The sequence below is a fragment of the Falco biarmicus genome, chromosome 13 (assembly GCF_023638135.1).
Source record: "Falco biarmicus isolate bFalBia1 chromosome 13, bFalBia1.pri, whole genome shotgun sequence".
NCBI classification, from domain to species: Eukaryota; Metazoa; Chordata; class Aves; order Falconiformes; family Falconidae; genus Falco; species Falco biarmicus.
The window spans coordinates 11,232,496-11,251,846 of record NC_079300.1 but is presented as its reverse complement, the minus strand read 5'-3'; the positions used below and the strand labels follow the sequence as shown (position 1 = coordinate 11,251,846).

Here is a 19,351-nt window from a genome sequence, read left to right as displayed (position 1 = left end):
CCTGGACATACTGCTAGAAAAAAGGGGGGGAAAGTTAAAATATTTTCATTTCTCTGCAGAAAACGTTCAAAGAGAGATAGAGGCTGTTCTGGAACCCTCCCACCTCATCAGCTATGAAGACCGTAAAAAACTGCCATATACAAATGCCGTGATTCATGAGGCTTTGCGGCACAGCAACGTTACTTCTGTTGGGGTCCCTCGACTATGTGTGAGGAATACAACTTTGCTGGGGTTTCACATTAAAAAGGTACAGAATATACCTCTGTGTTTCTTAAAGCTTTGAGAGCTATTAATATTTAATATTTATATGACATTAGCTTATACAATTCCTAACTTTGCACAGAGAGCATGTGGTAGCATGTCACAGACATGAAAGCTCAGTGCTCTGAACCAGGGCTAAGTCTACATTAGCAGATGCAAAAGAAAGCTTGGGAAAAGGCTAACAGCACAAGTAGCAAACATAAGGAAAACTGAAGCCTTTCTTCCCACTAAGGGAATATGGATGATGTCAGGGCATCAAAGCAGAACATGTGTTAAGGAATGACGAAGAAATTATTTTATTAAATGTCAAGCCAGCTAACTTTCACACATAAGACAGCAGCCTGGAGCAACCTATAGTCATCCCTGACAAAACACACACACACACAGCTCAGTACAGCGAGAGATCTGACAGTCACGTTGGCATGACATAAAACGTCCCAAATATATTAAGCATAAAATTGATGTGATAGAATTGTAAGATTCAGTGAAGAGTGAAAAAAAAAAAAAAGGTGTTATGATTAGCCTATCAAGTACAGAAAACAATCCAAGCTGCACTTTAGCTTAGACACGAAGACACTTCAGTAGTCCTGACAGAAGATAACTTAGACAAAGGCAAACATGTAGTAAGTTATGACAAACAGAGGATATTAGGGTTTATTATGCCTAGATATGCACAGGAATAGACTGAGTTGAATCCAAAAACTGGGCTGCAGGCATAGGATGGCACATAATCTACCAGAGAAGGAAAGTCCAAAAAAGAATCAATCATACATGGAAAATATAATCTCTTCTTACAGGGCACACTTGTATTGCCAAATCTGCACTCTGTTGTGTACGACTCTGAGCACTGGGCAACCCCCTGGAAGTTCAACCCAAATCATTTCCTTGATTTGGATGGCAACTTTGTGAACAAAGAGGCATTCTTACCTTTCTCAGCAGGTAATGCCCTGTCACTTGAATATTCCTGCTCACTGTGTCTCGCAGCAAGACCAAAAATACTATTTCTCAATTCTAAAATTTTAAAAACATACTTTTATAAAAACATACTTAACACAAAGATTTAAAGTCAGATGTTCTACTGTAAGAGCCACAAATACTGTCTTCCATTTTTTATTTTTCATATATTCAAACAGAGGACGAGTACGGCTAAAAGACATAATGCTATCTCCTTGGTATACATATGGTTCCTGCTCTAAAGGTATCTGGGCTCCTTAGTCCCCAATATATTAAATTCCGCTAATGTACTGATTAATTTATTCTCACCTTACAAACAAAAATCCAAAACCAAAAGCGATATGACTTGTCAAAATGTACAGAGAAAATTCGTGATAAAGCAGGAAACTAAACCTCAGTCTCCCGAATCCTACAGTAATAGTCTAGCACCAGGCTCTCTTATATCTCCAGAAAAATAGTAAAATCCAGTCTTTTCAGTAGAATATTACTGGGCAACTAAAAGAAATTATGAACTTTTCAACAGTATATTATGAGGTACAACTCACCTAATTTACAATGCAAAATTCAACAATTCAAAGACATGGGGAAGGGAAAAAAGAAAAAAAAAAGCATGAAAAGCAGTGCAAATCATAACACTGAGAGCTTCTCGACTACTAGCTTCTCCAATAAACAGATTATGAAGAAAAGCAGCACAAAACAGGAAGCTGGCATTATTTACTGAAAATTAAAATGTAAAAATTAAGCAATAAAACCACTGGGAAACAGCTGAGGCTTTTTGATCATACTGTGACAGATTATACTATTATATATTTGTTGTAGATAAAAAGCAAATAGTATACTATGTACAAAGTAGTCAGGATAAACATAGTAAATCCAGATTTTAAAACCATTTGCCCAAATTGTAAATCCTAAAATCGTATTTGCAAAACAGATATTTAGCATCTTACTACTTTTACTCACCAAATGTCTGCTAGTTTACATGAATCAAGACAACTGATTTAGGCTACCACTTCAACCCAGGCATAGGAAGTTGGGTTTTTTTAACTTGCTTTGGTTGTTTTTCTGTTTATATAATCCGAGTGTTTATATATCCTGAATATATATCCTTTAAGTCTGGAATACATAGATATCCTGAAATATACTGTGGAAACAATATGCCAAAATGAGTCACTGAGTCTATATATCACTGCACACGCCTATGTTTCATTCCCTTAGCTTACATACCTGCTCCTGGACAGCGTTAGAGATAGTGAGCTACAAGGGCCCAATACAGCCTTCTTAATTTCTGTTGAAGAAAGCCTGTTTATGTCCTCCTACTTCACTTCAGAATTGCATCCTGCATTGCTCCAGTCCTCCCCTCCTCAACAACCAGAAATAAGACTCTGAAGTACATGAAGCCTTTTAAAATCTGGCTTAACTGAGAAGCAATTCATGGTTCTCACAGAACAAAAAGCAAAAATGGAAAGGGAGAATCACATACATCCTCCAGGGATGGGGTTAGTGTGCATTGCGGCGGGACCCAACCAAAAACCCAGACCAAACATTTAATAGGCATGTACAATTTCTCAAAAAATTGTTTCCCCCCACCTCCAGAGAAATCTTCTGTCCTTAGGGAAATAGGGAAGGAAACAGGAAATAATTAACTTTCCATAAATTCTGTTAAGAAACTCAGTAGAATTTTGTTTGAAGTTCTTTTTCAAAATTTAACTTTATACAACTAACTTTTTCCCCCTTTTTCTGCAGGACACCGTGTATGTTTGGGGGAACAGATGGCACGAGTTGAACTGTTCATCTTTTTTACCAACCTCCTTCGGGCGTTCACATTTCAGCTGCCTGAGGGAGTAAAGGAAATCAATTCGGAATACATTTTGGGTGCAATACTGCAGCCACATCCATACAAGCTCTGTGCTATTCCACGCTAGTCTGCAATATGTTACATTGCAGAGGTACTTCAACCAGTCAATAATTGCAGTTACTTTAAAAACATATATCAATTGTATTCAAATGTGGGTCGCTCAGTATAGCAAATTAATACAAAATGTTTTTATTTAGGAGGTCTGACCTCATATAGCTGAACTGTTTGAAACTGAAGTGTACTTGCCAAAGCTCACATAATCGCATCTTAGGCATAAACAAATACATTACCAAAAAAATATCTTTTCACACTTACAGTAGCAATGAATTATATGTAGGATTTTAGAGAAGTGATCTGTATCAAGCAGTTTCCTGCATAGTGCTCAGTCAGGTATCACACTCTTAAAATGGCACAACTGTTCTGATGCAGCAGGGATGCCTGAATGAAAAAAAATAAATACTCTTCAATATGCTGTTACTCCTCTGTGTTCACAGAAGGTCTTTGCTTACATCCTTTTGCAGAAGGTAACAGAGTATACACAGTTAGTGTTGACTCCTTTTCCTTTCACAGTCCCGTAAAGCACTACATATTGTAGTATAAAATTCACACACACAAATGATTGCAGAATGGGGCTTGTTATAATCATAGCCCATTTAGAAATCCTTACACCTTTTTCCTTTACCTCCTCAGCATCCAATTCCTATTTTATCACAACTCTCAGATCCAGGTGCTTTCATGAACGTTTCCTTCTTCTGTTTAGAAACACTACTATAGCATCCAATAATCTTCTATCTGAAGGGAAAGGAAAAACCCTTCAAATAAATGAAAATGCCAACATTTGTTAAAGCAGGCACAGTAGAGATTTATTACTCATGGTGTTTTCTTTTGCTGTCTCATTATTTCACAACAGACGTGGAAAGTTTTGACCACTAGAAATTCAGCTGCAAGCATCCTAGATGCTTTCAAAGTTCAACAGAAGCAAGCATAAATTATGGTAGGAAGTAGTTAAAAGTAGAATATTACATATTTCTCAGACATAAAAGTAACGGAAGACTTGATTCTCCTCTCAAATATTTCCAATTACTCCCTTCCGCTTGGTAAAAGCCCCAGGGCTCTAACACACTGTAAAGTTTGCTACTGCAGAACAAATGCAGACTTGACATCGACAGTTTTCTCCTTTTTAATAAAAGACATTTTAAAACTTTCAACATTACCCCATTTTTGAGGAAAATACAACATCTAAAAAAATCCTCCTTGAATTAGAAACACTTTCAAACATAAATTAAGTAAAATCTCTTAACCTTTGTATTTCTTACTGTGAGGGCAGATCTTGCATAAAACACATTCTTACAGATCTACAAAACCAGTCTAACATGATAGTTCATTAACAAAATTTTTCAAGTCTTATCTTTTTCCTCTGTGGTGTTTATTTAAGAAAAACTCAACAAAAAAAAGAATCTTCCTTTTCAATCCACCATTTGCATGCTTCAATAAAAAGCCCACGATAAAGTGCTCAGCAGCATGACTGGCAGTGTAGGATTCAAGCTTGGACTTTCCCTACTCCAGTGTATTTTGATGGTTCTTGAGGTATGTCCTACCTGGAAAAAAGACTACAGTTTCTTTCCTCTAGGTTTACCCCTTTGGTCTCCTGAAGTTATTCTGTAAGCTTGATTATTATTTTTTTCCCCAAAATATTATTTCATTTTGCATGTATGTTTTCTCGTTTTCCTCCAAAACTGTAGTTTGGGTTAAAACATGCACATATTCTTCATCTGTATTTTTGAAGAACTGAGGTACGTTATGATTTGCTGTACACAATGCTGGTTCTAAAAAACATGGGAAGAACAAGTATTCAGAGTGTATATGATTAAGGAGGTATTTTTACAAAGTTGACATCGTAGGCCTGAAAGTTGGTACCAGTGAAAAACAGCTGGGCTAGGATATCTTCTTGTTATTCCATTCAAAACTGAAAACAGCAAGACGATAAGTGTGAGAATTCCAAATTACCTTTTCATAACAGTTGTAAATGAAATCTGTAAGAAAATGAACAATGAAGAAAATAAGCTATTTCATGAGTTACCTTTTTTGTCAAGAGAAGAAATTCATATGAAGTAAATCAGACAGAAGAAAGATTTTAAAATTAAGGAAAAACTGCAAGCTTTTCCTGTGAAACATCTTAAAAAAAACCCTTAAACCTCAAAATCCCATCACTCCAGTAATTAGAAAACACACAAACTTTTAGAAAAACACAGTGACATCCAGCTCTGCTTCAATGCACCCCTTAGGAATCAGTAGCCCAACTTCTCAGTAAGGCAGACTGCCGAGATCCTTCAGAGGTTAAAGCCCGGAAAGCACTGAATGATTTAAAGTCCAGTCTTTAGAAAAGCCTATGCTGCTGAAGATTAGATTCAGAAATTAATTTGTGTCACTGATAAGAAGCTGCCATTTCCAAATGCTTCAAGTTTTCAAATCCTAAAGAATCTAAACTGTTTGTTCCCTTGATGTCAGGGTGCACTCTTTGCCCAAGTTCAACCGTTTTCATGGAATAATATAAGAAACATTACCTTTGAATATATTCTTTCTGTAATAACAGCCTTGCAATGTTTTGATTCCAAAGCAACAGCAATAAAGGACTTCATTACATACTCCAGCTCCCAAATATTAAAATAACAAGCACCATGAGGAAAGTGCATACAGGTCTTCACCCATTTTTGTGAAGCACACAAAATCCACGCTGTTTGTGTGGGTTTAAGGACAAAATGTAATCCTTGGTCACCATGACCCAGATTAAGAAAATTAGTAAACCAGCTCTAATATTCAGTGAAGAGTTTTTCCCTATGATTTTTGTTTTGTTAAAACCTCAAAGAGAAAGAGTCAAGTATCTAGATGGTCTTGTTCTCACCTAATAAGCAGAGTATTATCAAGGGCATGCTTTGATCCACCAACCAAATCGGGTATCTTTAAACAAGTGTTAAAATAATACAATCAAATTTCTCCTCTTAGGAAATATACCATTAAGTATCAGGTAGTGCACACTCACATCCAATCCTTCAACATTACATGCACATCTACTGAAGTAAAACACAATACCAAAATATTGAATAGGTGACGTTAACTTGATCAGAATGGCTCACACACCAAGGAGGATTATAATGGTAGGATGCTACATGGGCTGGTTGTAAGGAAACAAATACAAATCTAAACTCTAGAGTGGTGAAAGCTAACTTTTGGATGGCCTGTTTGCTTTTCTTCTCTTTTTCCTGTGTCTCCTTGAGTCTTTACATTATAACATTATTAGAATTTCTAAATTGCAAGGCACGTGATTTCAAATTAATATCAAAGCATTAATATCAAATCTGGATATCAAATCAGTATCAGAGGGAGGAAGGCTACAATGCATTTGTGTTTAATGGAAAAGATGAAAGACGGGTCAAGAAAAAAAAGGAAAAGAACAGTAACAGCAAGCCAGTCTACTGGCGGCAGTGCTGAATAATAATGCTAGATTAAGAGAACAGGGAGGTGGAGATTTCCAAGGTAGAAGCAGAGGAGAAAATTTTAAAAGTAATGGATCTATGTTAACGCTGGACTTGATCTTAAAGGTATTTTCCAACCTAAGCCATTCTATGATTCTAAATGTAATTAAAGCTAGAAAATCTAACAAGAATGAATAAATCAAAATACATCCAAATGCATAAAATGAACTGCTTTACTGATTATCAGTTTGCAGCAAGTAAATGGGAACATTCAAAGTCCAGTCCACTAGTGTGTGGGTTTCAATATTAGTTAATATATATGCCTTGATGATGCCTCTGCAACACCTTTAGAACAACTGAAATTGAAAATGCGTCACTTACTTCCTGTAATACTTGTCCAAGTGTCTCCCGGCTGTGAATGCGCTTCCTGTTGAAAACCCAAACCACACTTATTTCTGCACTAAGCACTGGGGATCTTGTAAATTACAATCATTTATCCCACTTCAAAACCACTGTTATGCTAGGCTTTGTTCCACATTCTTTCCCTTATGGAATCTTGATGTAATTTTATGGCATCTTACTGCAGTCTTATGGAATCTACAAAGTCTGATTCAGATCTGTCATTTTTCACCTCAGGAGGAGCTATGTGGAATAAGGCCTGTGACTCACTGCATTTTCTCAAGAACAAGCACATTTATTAAAAAGCTTAGTAAAATTTCAGCATAAATCCCAACATCCAGATATAGCTGGTAATCAGTTGCTTTAGTGCCATCTTCTCCAGCACTAGACATGTTATTCAGCAACTGATGCAAGAAGGTTAAGAAATACTTTTTTAGTCATTCTTTCAACATTAAGCAGTATGCAGTGCTTGCAAACATAACAGCAATAAAAGACTTAAAGATTTTCTATCGAAAGTGAGAACATGTTACTCAGTTATTGTTTCCAAACATCCTGTAATACATGCACTAAAAATAATAGAAATGCAAACAGAAGACAGCATATTTTCACCTGTCTATTTTGGTTGCTATGATCACTGTAAAACTGCCTTCTGTATTGGGCAAATAGGTAGAAGGTATAACGACATAACTTCCTGCAGGAAGCCTGCAAAGCTGGCTTACTTCCTGTGAATAGCAGTGAGGTACACAGCTAACCAGTGGCTCCAAGTGTAGAAAAGAGGAAATATGTGGTTTCCAGCTGCTGTTAGGCACCTGCAAAAAAGAATGAAAACATGGCTATCTTTTCCTATATTTCAGGCCTCACAATATTAAATTCTTAGTAAACCATATTATGGTACGTTCCGTATTTATTCCACTCCCAATACTCCCTTTTCTGTACAGAGCTGTAGAAGAGAGGGATGGGAAGGCTTCCAGAGAACCCACATGGCAGTATTAAGCACAGACAAACCATTCCTAGCATGTTGGTAGACAATTTATACAACCCACCACTCGCACAGCTCAAAAGCTTTTTCTATTGTCCAACATTACTCTTGCTTGCTGCAGCCTAATGCACTTTTCACCTCACGGACACAGTGAACAGACTGTCCCTCCTCTTCCTAGTGGCCCTTCCTGTACTAAAAATTAGTATTAGACTTCTCAGTCTCCTATAGGCATGAAAAATGCCAACCTTTCTTCACATGTTGTACATTTGAAGCTATATTAATCATTCCTGATGTTCAACTCTGTTGAAGCACGTTTTCTGAAAATAAAGCCAGCTTTCCCTACGAAACAGCTACCTAACCAGAAGCTTCCCATCCTACATTTATGCAGCTGATCACTGGCACATACATGTAGAACCTGTATTTGTCCATACCAAATCATATCTTGTTTCAAATCACATGTTCAACACATCAGTCATTCGATCTCTAATCTTGTCTGCAGATCCAACATCACTTGCCAATGGACAAATAAATAATTACTAGAGATGAAGAAAGCAAGTTTTCATGGTGAATTACTAAAAACTCTGGTCCTCAATCACTCAGATGCTGAGATTTTTTGCAAATCCTCAAAAGTGTTCACAATTTCTAAAACTAATTCAGAACAGTGAAAGGATTCAGCAGAACCAGTTACCTGCTTACTATGCTATGTATTATGGAGGTACTTTTATCTCTCACAGGCATTACTTCATAGGATGAGCCTGCGTTTCTCCTGGTGGCAGCAAGTCCCTCGCCAAGTACCAGGAGCACTGAACTAACTGATGGGCTTACCTTCACCCCGGGGGGCAAATGAGCAAACTGACCATTAGTCTCACCTGGAAAATATGGAAACCTATTGGCCGACACTTGCTATCTTGGCAGTGCTGACGGAGGGTAACTTTCACACTGCTTTTTCCTGGTGCTGCAGGAATGGAGAGGGGAAAGCAGGGATTGATATGGAAGGAGGGGAAGTTCCTGCTACCTCCAGCACTTTGCCCATTTTTCCAGCATCCATGCAGCTGCACTGTCTCCCATTCACCTTCTGGGAGCTCTTCACTGAGGGCAGCATCTGTGGGTGGTGGCTTTAGTTCACTATAAAACGTAACAGAGAAAAGAAAATAAAATGTGTAGAACTTGTATATTTCACAAAATCTAGAACACCAACGCACAAAACCAAACCTGTATTACATAAACACACGCGAATACAATTCCTCCAAATTTTCAGCAGAGAAAAAGAACTGTACAACTCTAAGTCCTTACATAATTCACAGAATTCTGCAGGAACACTGTACATATACAAACCATGCACTAAAACCAGGTAAGATTTTTTGTACATTCATGAAGTAATGCAGTTTACATATTTTTTCCTCAATGCCCTGGTGCTATTTGTCCTACCTGAAAGCAGTATAACTGACAGTGTCTTCTGGAGTACCCATGAGCACCTCTGTAAGTCCAAAGCATACGCTACATTCTTTTTTATATTCACTATGTCTTTAATCAGGAAAAACTACCGTTCTACCTGCTGTCTTGATGCTTGTTAACCCTATTTTGATCCCAGCCCAGCACTGGCTTTTCACAGCCATATGAACAATTTAGTATTATTATCAGTTGTGCAACATTTGAAACCGCATTTCAGCATAACTTGAAACCTATCATCTGTTCTTATTTCCAATTTTCCAGCTGAGAATGCATAACAGCTATTATGATATTCTGTGATTGTCCACTCCAGACACACATCCATCCAGGCTGGCACCTCTGTTTCAGTCTGAGGCAAGAAATATACAACCTGCACCCATACAGCAAAATTAGGGTCATAGTTTTGCAGACCTTTATTATCAGTCTAAAACTTGATGCCACTTTGCTTCCAAATTCCGCAGAGTAAATGATTAATGCACACTCTGGCTCTGTAGTGTGATTTTCCAGCTTCTTTCCAAGGAAATACGAGTTGATAGTGTACTACCAGAATATAACAAAAATTTGAACAGCTTTTAAACACCTTGCCAACAGTTTGTTTTGCTTCTGTGTACAACAGCTTGCGCCAGGTAAGCTAGACAACCTCAGATTTTTTCAGGAAGAAGGTACAACTTTGCTGACTCCACACACCTGTCAGACACATCATTGTGTCTTCTTAAGTATTTATTTCAAGGCTATGGTCACCAACACAGAACTCCTCACAAATAATTGACTAAAGTATTGAGATAGCTATGTAGTTTGCTACAGTTAAAAAAATTAAAAGTTACAGACTGGACCGATATTGCTGATATTTTCTGTTGGATAAGCAAGCATTGTTAAACAGAAAGAAAAGATTGTTCCAAGTCTGTTACAGAAGTCTATTTTGTGTCACAGGTTATGAGGAAATATCAGCTAGAACACAACACACAGTTATCCTTCCAAGAATTTTATCATAATGCTGGTAAACTTCTTGAGGCCTCCACAGTTAGGTTCAGCTGTATTGTCAGTGTTGAATGCTTTAATTAAAAAACAATTCTTCGTTCATCTAAAGACTACAGCATAAATGTCAGTGCTATTTTCCACACTTGTCCTAAAAAGATGAGCACTGTGAGCATTATCTCATCTGAGTCCACTGTTGACATTTCATTTGCATTTGAAGCTGTATTGCTCGCTAATAATGTAATCTGTCAGGCAATCCGTTATTATTTTCCAGCATAAATAATATACAGCTTTCCTTTTCTGTTGCTGATTACAATAACAACAGCTGTTTTTAACTTCTGTGGTACATCTTCATTTTTTCCATACATTAAGAAAGAATTTCTACATATTGAGGAACATGTTCTGCAGAAACCTATTCAGTTCTTTTACAAAATATGCACATTCTCAACCCTGGGCTGCAGTTTAGGGTCAAAAATGCTACTCATGTGATTACTTCCAACTGATATTTTAACAAGAGGTAGTAGCAGCTTCATGAAAAAGACAAGAAGATAGAACACTACTTATATGAATTCAAAGACAAAACAATCTTGTTACTTAATACTCTGCGCAACGCTTCAAAACATTTTGAACACTTACACTTAGTGCTATACTTCATACATTTATTTATGTCAATGACTGTAACAAATTTTTGTTTTGTTTTAAACCTACCTGAGAGAGATCCTTCCCGTTGAAAATACACGAAGCAAGAAATTCCCTACTGCATCTTTCAGAAAAGTGCTGGGAACAACAAGATAAAACCCAGGCGAAAGGTCACAGCACACATGCACTTCTCTGTCATAGGAATGGCAGACGGTACCTACAACTGGAGGAGCAGAGAGTGTCTTTGGAAGGTTAAATCGTTTCTTCTCCACCTAGAATAGACGCATAATGATGTATGGTGTTTTAGGAAAAATGAAGAGTTTTTAATGAAACTAAAAATGATCAAATATTGTTTAAAACATTTTAAAACATGCATACATTTACAAAAGGAAACAAGTAAGGATGAGAATATCAGCAGATACGCTGAACATCAAAAAGGTGTAGAAAGAGTTAATATTCAGAAGTAAATTCAGGAACAATCATCAAATAATCAGCCTGAAATGTCATGCACTAATTTGGAACAGTCCCAGAATTTCTGCTACTTGGCACTCAGTAAGAAGCGAGTACCAGTCCACTGACAGTTTGTACAGGCAGTAACTGCACTGTGAGATAAACAGTATCATTCTAATGTAAATCAGAGATGGAAAATGTGTGAATAGCTGATTCTATTTCATTTCATATAACCACGCTGTAGAAAATGAATGATTTTACTCAGATGTTTCAGTACCACTTTAAGATTTCCATTTGCAAAAAGAAAAATGTCACTCCCATATTACCTTCCAGACATGCAATCCCACAGCCTGATAATTCTTCCCCTGTATGCCTTCAGTCAAAGATAGATTTTCCTCTGCTAAGTGAGTCACATTTTTAATTCTTCCGGCCCAGTCAGCACTGTATTTCCTATGTTTCTGCAGCAGAGCAATGCACACCTCACTCTTTTCACAGACTCTCAGCCAGAATTTAGGGTTGGTAGGAAAGCTGCTGTTGTTACGGCAGCCACCTGCTGACTGGCCTCTCACCCAGGATCCAAAAAGATTCTGTGAGTGGTACAGCACTTTCTCTAGCAAAATAAGAAAAACATGGTGTGGATTTCAGACACCAGAGGCTACTTGATTTTATACAACACATATACGGCAGAGATTCCCCAGCCCAAGAAAACATGCTGTCATAGCCCCGGCACCTTCTCCAAGCAGATATATATGACTCAGATTTCGAGATGGATAAGAATTAATGTCACAACTGGTAATGGCAGATTGGTGACATGATTTTTAAAATAAACTGTTTCTAGAAATCTGAAATGTATCTCCCATTAAAAAAAAACAACCAACAGGCTGTCCAGAACAACAGACTTCTAAATAGATAACATTAATCTCTCAAGAAACTAGCAAGTAACTAGATTCCAGAGAAATATCAAAGACCTGTCTAAAGATCTTAAATTGCCTCTTGTCCCTCTATTCATCCCAGTAGAGACAGAAAAGGCCTATGCATCTAAAGGAGTGGGAAAGACTGAGAAAGAGGAATTATGGTCTAGTTGCATCTGTTTGCAATTCGAATCGGTCTTTCCCATTAACATAACATTATTTGCATGAGAAAGATGTTTTCTCATACCACACCTGTATAGAGGCTCTGAAGCTGTCCTTCCTCATTGACTGGAAAGCCCATGGTAATCTCATCAAATTCCCTGAAAAATTCTTCTTCATCAACCCAGAATTCTCCCTCTTGGATCTGCGAGAGCAGTTCTGAGGCAACTACCGGATCTAGCTGGCTCCATCCTTGACCACTGCACATAAGACAAAATTTAACGTTTAGTTCTTTGCCCAATAAAGTTTCAGTACAATATTCTATCAAATACCCTGTGGAGCAGGACAGTAGGAAGAGGTTTCTTCATTTTGTCAGATACTTGCACTGAACATTTCTGGATACACGTGAGAGGGATAACAGAAAGTATGAATCCCAATGTAACAAAAACCTAGAAACAACCTAACAGAGTTGGATACAGCAACCTACTTCTAGGTGCAATAGCTACTTTGTACACTCAAAAGTGTGAGAGCAAAATAAGGATTTTAACAGTTGTTAAAAATAGTGACAAGAAAGTAAAACAAGCTGCACAGTGACTGTTCTGAAAGAATTTTAACAGTGCACAGTGAATGTCAAAAACTACTGTCTGTATGAAGCAGCTAGTTATCCCCATGAATCTGCTGGCTAAGTCATGATAAACCAAGAATTTAAACACCTCATTATTTGGGGCCCATTAAAACCTAGTACTTTCAAGGTTTTTGATTGTTGCACTACCAACAGTTCTGCACTTGAACAAAATTGGGCTCTAAGGCCACCCAATGAAATGCTATCCTCTTGCAACTACACAGCAACTTACTGTTTGGCAAAGAAACTACAAGAGACCAAGCGTATAACCAAAAAATATCAAGTCTCAATTAATGTGTCTTTTTAACTCCGGGGAAAAAAGCCCCTATTTCTCAAAATGTTTATTGAGAATCAAATTGTTACCATATTTTAATGCTGAAAGCTTGCTCCTTGGGTCAAGAATGGCATGTTCTTCCATACAGTCAAAATATGCTAACAGTTTTCAAAATAAGCTAGGAGGATCTGCCCTTTCATTCCCGTTACTTTGCTATATGAACTGCTACATATTTCTGTGTTTCCCTTAAAATAGATCTCTCCTTTATACCTACTTTGCATCTACTCAATTCAGCTTGTCCTACTCAAATTAATCTACAGAAATGAAAGCACACAAGCAAAAACCATATGCATCCTTCCTTCTGCTATATTTTGCTTTATACGTACTCCTTTGTTGTCTTCTACAACCGAGACAAAATCAAATGAGAAGAGTCAAGTAAAGCTGACTAATTATAAATCTCAAACATCTTATGAGCAGACACTTACTTAGATCAATTGCAGAACAAAAAAGCGCCACAAAAATCAGAGATAGAAAATAAACCAGTATCTGAAGTTTATCTCTATGGAAAGATATGATGCTTTGATAAACAAACAAAAAAAATCATTATTAAAAAAAATATACATTACCAGAACTAGTAGATCAAAATTACTAGCCTTAGAAGCAATGAGCTGTGTTAACTACTGAACTCCCTAAAGGACGCCGTACACACTGAAGTCTCTCCTCTGCTATAATCTATTAGCAATATTTGCCTACGCAATACATAGATATGCTTCGTGCTTCAGGACTTTCACAAATGATTTTCCAGATGAAAACAAACCTACTCACCCTTCACACCAGGGACCTCTCCAGCACCGCCTCCCCCAAGGATTTCGTATTCGTAGCAAGCAGATTTCCTTGCCTGACACTGCAGACAAATCCAACATGTCTATCACAATAAAGGCATGAAATTCTCCTAGTTCACTTGCACCTGAATAGCAGAAATAATAAAAAAAAAGCATTTGAAAGCAAACAACAGAACCTGCTCTATATTTGACAACAAATGACATTAAGCTTTCCTGTGAAATAAGGCAATTTTGAAAGGAAATTGCTTTTAAATCAGTATAAAATCAGCAAAAAAAACAACTCAAGTAGTTAGTTTTTGTTGTGACTATATAGAAATGAAAAATCTGAAGTGTATTAACTCACTGCTTGATCTCAAACATCTACAAATTCCTGGTGCTGAAATTCATTGGGGTTTTTAAGGCTGCTTTTTAGGTCCTTTTTTAGAGGGTGGTGCATTTTTTTTGTGAACTGACCATATTAACATCTAATATAAAAGCACTCCTGCAAAGCACCCTCCATCCTGAACTCAATAACATCCCTTAAATCTGTATTTATCCAAGGTTATATCAAATCACACCACGAAACTCATACAGTACTAGAAGCACTATGTATTCTCTGGCTGCCTTGTGCTCTGAACCCTGTTAAATAGAGACATTTACTTTAAAAATGTCTGCACCTTTACTGTTACCTTGTCTAGAATTGAGGACTGAGCAGCTTATTACACACCGTTCCTTCAGATTCATTAATCTTCTGAACACCGCTCTCTCCAAAACCATGCCAGTCTTCTCTTTCTCCACATTTCTTCCAGGGCCTTTCAGAGTCCATCTTTCAGCAATTCCTCCAGTCAGATCAACCAAAGCATCTGCCACCTGTCCTGCCCACAACTGTTCGTAAGATCCATGCACTCTGTAAAAAAAAAACAAGCAAAAGTTTCTACAAACAGAAGACCTAAAGAACCATGTTTCTTATGTACTTTTAAGCCCACTCTATACCACAACCATGACTGTGTCTTACCTCATATCCCCAAGTAAGCAGGAGAAAGCATATATTATTTTATTTATATAAAATACAACATCTAAAGAGTGTGTAAACCATTAGACATTCCACTGTTTGATGGGAAGTTTATTACAATTCATTCCATCCTACACGGAAACCGCTCTAGTCTGGTACAGTCATTTGTACCTTATTATCCATGCACTACATCTTTTGTGATATACTAACTGCATTCTGTATAAATAAATAACCTTTATTCCTCTTCAATTATTCTTTGTTCACTCTGCACAAACAATCAGAGTAGCACTTTCTTCAACAATTTAGAGTAAATCATGAGACTACCTGATGCAGCAGATGCAAAAGAAATCAAGACTATACTAGAATGATAAGATAGAACAATAAGGTCTCTACAGAAAACAGGCAAAGAAAATTACATTTCAAACCTACAGAGAAGCTTTAACATGCCTTTGCTGCTCCACAACTTCTGCTGAATCTATCTACAGTTGAATAAATTACTTCATACTTGAAGTCTTTTTCTGCCCTCTGCTGGCAACCACACAAATCTTTCATCGAAGTTCTTTTGGACATCTGATGTCTCTCTTACCAGTGCACTTTGTCTCCAAATTGTTTTGTCCATCTGGACAGCACTTTGATGGATGTGTCATAAAGCATAAAATAGCTGCATTTTCAAACATTAACAATACGCTTGTTTCTTCACAAAATAATAAACTATCAAATTAAGTAAAAGAGCAGTGAAGCTCATGCAATCAGAGCCTCAACTAGCATAAACTTACATAAAGTTTTGCTTTCCATGAAAATACTTGCATGCTTTCTGCTCTTCATTGAGCCCTCAGCTTCCCTCAAATGCTGTACTAGTAAAATATTTCCCTTTAATAAATCAGGTAACCAACAGATAGCGACTTAATGAACATAATTTGAATCCTGATAATTCATTGCAGCCCTTACTTTACATCATAATTCTCCTCCTAAGACTACCTTACCTCATATGCAACTAGAAACACACCTTACAGATCTACGGTTTAAAGAGAGACCTCTGCACAAGCCAGTATGGGAAAGCTAGCAGCCACTGTACTTTATATTGAATAAATATACAGATCTACGCCCAAAGCAGTCAGATAAACTAAGTACAAAGAAGGTGTACAAGTATTGTACCTCCCTTTACTTCCGTCAATAACAGTGTTCACATACTTTGCATAAGCTTTTTCCAGTAGTGGAAGCCAAAACAAATCCTCTGTCTGACACTGGGAAAAGCAGAGTTTACCACCAAGGCAAGGTAAACGATCATCAATGGTCACTTCCACCCAGTGTCCAAACTGCCAGACTCGACAAGTGAAACAGCCTTGATAAGACTCATCTGTCCAGCTGGGCTGACCTGGAGGGATTACCTAGATGGCAAAAGCCAAAATCAAGACAAATAATGAAAACTTTTTTGTAAACAAAACCAGTTTAAAATATGCTGAATATCAACCATTTGCAATAACCACAGGAAAAAATATCACAATAAAATCAGTAAAACTAAGCACAACAAAACTGATACTCATATGGAGGCTTGGGATTGAAGAACAATACACAAGTGTAAATTAGGTGAAGAAAACTTCTGAAACATGAAACTTCTCTATACCTTATTCAGTAAATATTTACTCTTCTGCAAAGCTACACAGGCACACAGGAACCAACAGTCTCCCAGAATTCCTTGTTTCACTTGCACATCCTGCAGATTGTTTGAAAATAACCGAGGAGTAGAACAAATGTCCTAAAATTAAAAGAGAATGAGTTAAAGCCAAAGCCTGCATGACATTCTAAGGAAGTCTGTATTTCAGGGAATAGGAGGGCTCCAGAGACCTCTCGTATAAAAGGGGAATTTTTACCTTGAGTATTTCCTTTTCAGACACAGCCTAAGAAAGCAGTAACAAATTACTGCCTTGTGACTATTTTACAGGTTCTTTATGTGAGGTAAATCTAGTTCCCACACGAATTTTAGTACACAAGTGTCACCATCAGGTGCAACCTTAGCAGAGGTACCAATAAGTAAAAGACAAGGTAATTCATCAGCTCCTTGCTAGACATATGATCCACTGTGATAGACCTGATGCCATTCACATTGAATTCCACATCCCAAGTTACAAAAATCTCCAATTAGTATAAGAGAAAACCTTTCCAAGGGCAAATAAAAATAGATGACTTCTAGCAAAAAAGTAATTTCAAAAGCAAATACCTGAACACTTAATTGGATTGGAAAGCGAGCTTTTAAAATGGTTTGTTCTCTCACCTGTAAACACTGCTAAAGATGGAAATTAACTTATCAGCCCTCAATAGTGATCAAGGTGTAAGGTACCAAAGCAGAAAGTTGCACACTGGGCCCCGTGAAGTCATTTGTTTGCCAATTCTATCTGCTAACCAGCAGCTCTATCACTGTTCTACAGCCATCCCCAGAAGCAGGGGAGAAAAACAATACCACTAAAGACAACATGCTTTTTTTTCTCCATTACGTTTGTAAAGCCTTTTTTTTTTTTTTCCCCCGTTTTCCTTCCAAGCAAAGGCAGTCCAGTTCTGCTAAAATCACAAGTCTTTTATACCTTAAAACTCACCTTAGGTCTCAACCAAGATATCTCGCCTCTGAATTGGGCAAGCGGGGTGCAATAATCAAAAAATATAGAGGTATCACTGGCTGGAAACGTGGGGTCTGTGTAAAGGTCTCTTTTCACAATTAATTGCTTTTTCTCTCCCAGCATTTTCAACACAATCCCAAGCAGCTTTACCAGTTATTTCCACGACTTTATATTGCCAAGTACCAACCTACAAGATAAGTGTGCGTTACTTGTACTGCCATTGTAACTGAGAAGCAAATAAGCAAGGCAGATTTATTCAGGAATAGAAAGCCTCTCACTCTTTACACGGAGCACCCTGAACCACGCCATTGCTGGCTTCTTTCAGCACCTGACACCACCCTAGAGGTTCCCTGCTCTCCTGGAAAAGAGAAAGGGGGGAGGGGGGGTGGGGTGTCAGAGGAGACCTACACCCAGGAGCCCACTCAGACCCCTCCCCACAAGGCCCTCCCCACAAGGCCCTCTCCACCACCACCCCCTTCCCTCACAACCAGCCCCGGCAAGGCCTCTCCACATACACACCACCTCCTCCTCCTCCTCCTCACCACCACCCCACGCAGACACTCTTCACCACAACAGGCCTCGACCAGCTAAGCCCCACAAACGTCCTCCCCACGACCCTCCCGCCACCTCCTCACCGCGGGGCCCGCCGCGCCGCCATGCCGGGGGCGGCCGTTACCGCGGCAACGCCGGGCACTCTCGCCACCCCTCACCCGCCCGTCCGGAGCTAACGGACTGCGCCGCCGGCCAATGAAGAGGCGGCAGACGGGCACGTGGCGCACGCACCACCAATCACAGCGCTGCCGCCCGCGGGTAAGGACGGGGCAGGTCCCAGCGTACCCCGCGGCGGCGGGCGGGGGTTAAGAGCGCCTCAGCAGCTCGGGGGCCGGCGAGAGGAAACTGTATTTTCACGAAGGTTATGAGGGAGAAAGTGACAGAAATCGTTGACCCTCACAAAGTGGTTTCTCAAGAGAATGGCAGAGATACGTTTTCAGAGAGTTTATCACTAAATAATTGCCCGAGGGCTAAACTGAAAAAGGAAATACACTGCTTCTCATACTCTGATCATACTACAGACTAGTGAAGTAGCAAAGAAAAAATCCATTAAAAAATACCGACTTGCTGTAAACAGACAGCAGTGACAACAGCAATAAATGCAGGAACACAAAGCCCCTTGCAGGCCACCCTTCAGTAAACCAGCACCAGTCCCAAGGCCTTGGCGGCTGGGCATGGCCTACATGGGCCTTTTCTGTCCCTGTTTCTCCTGAAGTTCAAAGCGTGGTCAAATAAGCAGGCTGCTGAGCCAGCAGGACAGGGCATGATGTTTACCAAAAAGCTGTTTTTCACACGTAATAACAGGTTTCAGTCTAAGGGTTATGCCACCTGGCCCTTGGGTAGAGAGGTTGTCTTAATGACAGAGATCCACAGAAAACATGGGTCTGATTTGTTTCTATCAGAAATCCTCCCCTCAAACCTCTGACTCGGCAGAATGGAAATACTTGCAGGTGA

At 38.6% G+C, this 19,351-nt stretch overlaps 2 protein-coding genes across 12 annotated transcripts in view; one reads left to right on the top strand and one right to left on the bottom strand.

Annotated features, from left to right (window-relative positions):
- LOC130158006 (cytochrome P450 2J2-like) overlaps nucleotides 1–4,086 on the top strand; it is a 119,861-nt gene extending 115,775 nt beyond the window's left edge. For both annotated transcript variants that reach the window (XM_056358235.1, XM_056358234.1), the window contains 3 exons: nucleotides 60–247; nucleotides 1,059–1,200; nucleotides 2,959–4,086. In XM_056358235.1, the coding sequence (XP_056214210.1) occupies nucleotides 60–247; nucleotides 1,059–1,200; nucleotides 2,959–3,137 (509 nt within the window). In that variant the 3' untranslated portion in view covers nucleotides 3,138–4,086. The remainder of the gene's footprint in view (nucleotides 1–59; nucleotides 248–1,058; nucleotides 1,201–2,958) is intronic.
- A 148-nt stretch (nucleotides 4,087–4,234) lies between these two features.
- Nucleotides 4,235–18,588, bottom strand: CAPN10 (calpain 10). 10 transcript variants are annotated; one of them, XM_056358222.1, is made up of 15 exons: nucleotides 18,481–18,588; nucleotides 18,124–18,203; nucleotides 17,825–18,032; nucleotides 16,858–16,989; nucleotides 16,425–16,621; nucleotides 14,911–15,128; nucleotides 14,226–14,367; nucleotides 12,598–12,764; nucleotides 11,761–12,044; nucleotides 11,054–11,256; nucleotides 8,791–9,046; nucleotides 7,552–7,751; nucleotides 6,925–6,970; nucleotides 5,078–5,103; nucleotides 4,235–4,896 (listed from the first exon to the last, which is right to left on the bottom strand). In XM_056358222.1, the coding sequence occupies exons 3-15, from the start codon at nucleotides 17,966–17,968 to the stop codon at nucleotides 4,869–4,871; spliced, it is 2,043 nt and encodes a 680-aa protein (XP_056214197.1). In that variant the 5' UTR covers nucleotides 17,969–18,032; nucleotides 18,124–18,203; nucleotides 18,481–18,588; the 3' UTR covers nucleotides 4,235–4,868. The 10 variants fall into 10 exon arrangements, with proteins under 10 accessions (XP_056214197.1, XP_056214201.1, XP_056214199.1 ...); XM_056358226.1 differs by having other exon boundaries at nucleotides 7,662–7,751; XM_056358225.1 differs by lacking the exons at nucleotides 4,235–4,896; nucleotides 5,078–5,103 and adding an exon at nucleotides 5,117–6,141.
- Between the last annotated feature and the right edge of the window lie 763 nt (nucleotides 18,589–19,351).

Coding starts and splice junctions, on each gene's coding strand:
- CAPN10 (XM_056358219.1), bottom strand. CDS start 17,968: ATGCTGGGAGAGAAAAAGCAATTAATTGTGAAAAGAGACCTTTACACA. Junction 12,045..12,597: donor GCTTCAGAGCCTCTATACAG/GTGTGGTATGAG, acceptor TTATTTTGCTAG/AGAAAGTGCTGTACCACTCA. Junction 9,047..11,053: donor ACGGGAAGGATCTCTCTCAG/GTAGGTTTAAAA, acceptor TACGTTTTATAG/TGAACTAAAGCCACCACCCA.